This window comes from Eimeria necatrix, genomic scaffold (genome assembly GCF_000499385.1).
Source record: "Eimeria necatrix Houghton genomic scaffold, Enh_scaff22, whole genome shotgun sequence".
Lineage (NCBI taxonomy): Eukaryota > Apicomplexa > Conoidasida > Eucoccidiorida > Eimeriidae > Eimeria > Eimeria necatrix.
In genome coordinates, this window is record NW_013652802.1 from 191,004 (window position 1) to 194,924 (window position 3,921).

Genomic DNA, 3,921 nt, shown 5'->3' on the forward strand with positions numbered 1-3,921 from the left:
CGTAAGAGTGTGCGGTGTAGTTAACATTTCGAAAGGGGATTGCGCAAATGTTCCAAGTATGGATTATGCTAATTACAGTGTGGGCAGGCGGCACAGAGTTTGGGGATGAAACTTTCGTCCCGTGCATATGCACTGCCTGAGGGAGCACAGCGAGTGGTAGTTCCGTGACAAATGTTTGCTTGATGCACATGGGAATTGGATGAGTTCAGGCCAGGTAGTTCTGGGTTCTTACTCAGCACAGCGAGTGGTAGTTCGACAAGTGTTTGCATGCACATGGGAATTGGATGAGTTCAGTCCAGGTAGTTCTGGGTTCTTACTCACGTCCGCACAACACAGCGTCAGTCGTAGCCAAGATGTAAGGGCAGCATCAGTTTTCGCAGTTTTTTCTGACCTGCCCCAGAGCCTCATGGGCATGCAGCAGTGTCCATGAAGTGCTGGTCAGGAACCCTTTAGTCGAACCGCAGCTGCCGCAGGTCTTCATGATCCTTGGGAAATATCAAGGACCGCACCGTTGGGAGGAACACAGTAAGAAGTGGAATCCACATGGAGAAGTTGTCCTTCCACAGAGGTGTGCAGCTGAGGCTGTATCTGCGGGTCACGGGAATCCGTCGAGAAGACCCCATACTGAACGCATCGAAGACCGTCTTGGCGCGACGCATGGTCATCTTACGCATTGAAATGGTTTTTGTTTGCCAAAGAGTTATTTTTTTAACTTATGCCGGGTCAATCCCAGCAGAACAAATTGCTGGCGGCTCCACTGGCCGGTGCTCCTCGTCGTATCATCCAGCTGTTTGTTGCCGTGTCCGTGAATGACACATGAAGGTTGGAAATGTTATCAGCGCAGTTTGACGTTCAGATGTAGCATTACCGCAGCGAGAGAATATCCTAAAGGGACGAAGACGTGGCAGGATGTGAATGGTGGGAGTAGGTAAGCAAAGGGAATTTCCTCCAGTGGGGGGAAAATTTGCCTTTTCTCAGCACCTAGGCATAACGACATCGTCCTACGCCCGCAGGGTTTTTTTATGAACAGAACTCTGAAATCCGCCCTGCCTCTTTATCCTTAGGAGCCTCGGTTGTGCGCCGTTGTCTGCTGCGTTCCTAGCAGCTTATTGACAATCCCACCGGTCAGTTAGCCTAGGCAACTGGAGAGTCCTTGCCGGAGGATAATCAACAGGCAGGCACAAAACGTTATGTAGGCAGTTGAGGTTCGTAGGAACGGGATCAAGAAGGCCCTTAGAGTAGCAGGTCCTGAACAGGCAGGAGAGGTGGAGGGAAAGCCCGTGAGGGGGAATGTGCCTTGGGGGCGCTGTTGGACAGTAGAAAGGTTCTAGAGATTGATTAGATCGAAGATGAGCTGAAGGCAGAGGCCAGGAATCTTCAGGATACACTTTGAACGTGTGCGTGAGTTGCTACATAGAGGAGTCGAATTGCAGGCATAAGAGTCGCTGCGTTTGTATTGTTGCACAAGAGTCAACATGGAGCTCTGTAGAGATATCTAGGGTTAGATCAAGGAGTTGTACAGGCACATTTGCAAGCCAAGTGGGCCGAAGCTTTGGAGCATTCATAAGATCACAAATAGTGTTTGCGTGGCGTCGGGGCTGCCTGTGGAACAGTGCTGAAGTCCGTTATTGCTGTCGAGTAGCACTACTGCATATGGAGAGAGAACAGCAAAAGGTTAGTGAAGTTCTCCCGTGACGTTGTACCAGCTCGATGAAAGTGCTTCTAGTAAGAGATCGCAGTGCGTGACAAGTTGTCACCAAATCTGTCTTTGAAATGCGGTGTCGCTTGTAAGCATGCAAATAGTGCAACTTGCAACTATTGCTGCAGAAGACAGCGAGCTTTGCCTCAAACATGATCAAATGCACGTTCCGACTTGTCATGAGGAGTGCGAGTGGCAAGACTCGGGGTTTTCTGCACTGCAGCAGATCAAAGTTTCTGAAACACTTTCAGGCGGATTTCTGTCAGCCATCACAGAGCAAAAGTCCTGCAGTTGAAAAAATATGGCAGAAGCCACAGGTGTTCGGAAGTTCTTTGCCTTAAAGGTACTAACGCTGCGAGCAGACTGGCACTTTTGTGAAAACTTAAAGTTGTTTGCCCAGGAAATGCACCCAGCAACTTCTAGTTCATCAAGTTCAGCAGCAACGAAGCATGCAAAGCATGATGCGCCACTGACACTGCTAGCGGGCAGCCGGCTTGCTTTTGGGAATTATTGGAGAATTTGAAAAGATACATTACGGAGGGTCTGGCGGGATTGGCGAAGCTGCGTGGGGGGCTGTTCCTGGGTCTTGAAACAGAAGAGGCAGGAAAGCTTCATGTTCTGTGGAGGCGCTGGAGGATCCGGCGAGCCTCAAGAGGATCTCGTCTGGGTCCGTCTCAAGCAAAGGCACTGTGTCTTCACCGAAGTAGTTGTAGAAGCTGCGGGGCTTTCGAACAGCAGCCGAGCGGTAGGCTTTGTTGAACAAAGGAGAGGCTCCCTCCTCCTCAGCCTCTTCGTCTGGCGAGCTTTCTATTATCTGCCGCTCCACTTCGTCTATAAGTTTGTCGACTCTGTCGTATTCGCTTTGATCTCCCATTTGCAGCTGCGCCTGTGGCAGGTCCTCCGTGGTCTGACACCAAACCACACACGAACGCATAACGCAGACCACGACTTGCATTTCTGCACGGAAAAGCGTGCACTGCAGCAGCAGCAGCAGCAGCAAACAAACACTGTGTGTGGCTCAGCTTTCGAATAGACTTTTCGCTCGGCTGGGCTAGCCTAGCTAGCTAGCTAGCCAGCTAGCTAGCTAGCGGAGTCGAACTTGAACTGCGGGTCTAGGCGTACCCCCATGAGCTCTTCCTCAGCTGGCGAAGACGCAGCTGCATGGGACTTCTTCTGCATGCGTCTTTGAAGTTCCCGCTGCTGCTGCTGCCGCTGCCACTCTTCCAGCGAAGGCGCTCGCTGCTGCGGGCGCAGCTGCAGCCGGAGGAAGCTGTGCAGCCGGATGAGCTGCAGCAGCGGCGACTTTGCTGCTGCGAGCGGCTCACCGCCCGCAGCAGCTGCTGCCGAGCTTCCTTGTGCTGCTGCTGCTGCTGCTGCTGCAGATCCTTCCGGGGCATTCAAGGCCTCCACAGCAGCTCTTTGCTTCGCCAGGCCGCGCAAGATCTTCCGGCGCAGCAGCAGAAAGCTCCGCAGCGAAGTTTTGACTTCTTCTGGAATATCTGCTGCAGCAATTCGCTCTTTCACCGTTTCCTCCGGGACAACTTGTTCCACTTCAAAGCGTTCAAAAGCCTGCAGCAAAGATCCAAACAAATGCCAACAAATGACTTTGCACAGCCCCAGCTGCCTGCGCTTGAGCCCGCTGGCCAGCAGGTTTCGCTGTGCTGCTGCTGCTGCTGCTGCTGCTGCTGCAGCTCTGCTGCGCTGCTGGCAGCAAAAGACAGCCAGCGTCGGGGCCTCTTTGCCTTTAATTTCTTTATTTGTTTGTACTTCTTCTGGGCCTCAAAGCCAAGAAATGGAATAAAAAACAAAATGATTTGTTGCTGCTGCAGAGAAGCCCCCGCAATTCACCTCGGGGTAGTCGCGGGGCTCCAGCAGCTGCAGCATGCAGCGCAGGGAGTTGGTGTACTTTCGAACAAAAACGGGTTTTAGTTGAAGACGGAGTTCCGGGGTGGCTAGCCAGTCTGCAGCAAACGCGGGGAGCAGCAGCAGGAGAAAAAGGACTTGAAAATGCCACATGCAGAGGCGCAGCAGCAGCAGCAGCAGCAGCAGCAGCAGCAGAGCGCCGTTGCTGCGAAAGCTGCAAACGGCGCACCGCTGGGCGCGGCGCAGCAGCAGCTGCTCCCCAAGGGCAGCGCAGACCCCACAAGCAGCAGCAGCAGCAGCAGCAGCAGCAGCAGCAGCAGCAGCAGCAGCAGCAGCAGCAGCAGCAGCAGCAGCAGCAG

The 3,921-nt window shown here is 53.2% G+C and overlaps 1 protein-coding gene across 1 annotated transcript; it reads right to left on the reverse strand.

Moving 5' to 3' along the window:
• Positions 1 to 2,231: 2,231 nt before the first annotated feature.
• Positions 2,232 to 3,715, reverse strand: ENH_00031730 (hypothetical protein; the record flags this gene model as incomplete). The annotated part of the gene is made up of 3 exons (XM_013580100.1): positions 2,232 to 2,606; positions 2,822 to 3,268; positions 3,548 to 3,715. The coding sequence occupies 3 exons, from the start codon at positions 3,713 to 3,715 to the stop codon at positions 2,232 to 2,234; spliced, it is 990 nt and encodes a 329-aa protein (XP_013435554.1).
• Positions 3,716 to 3,921: the final 206 nt, after the last annotated feature.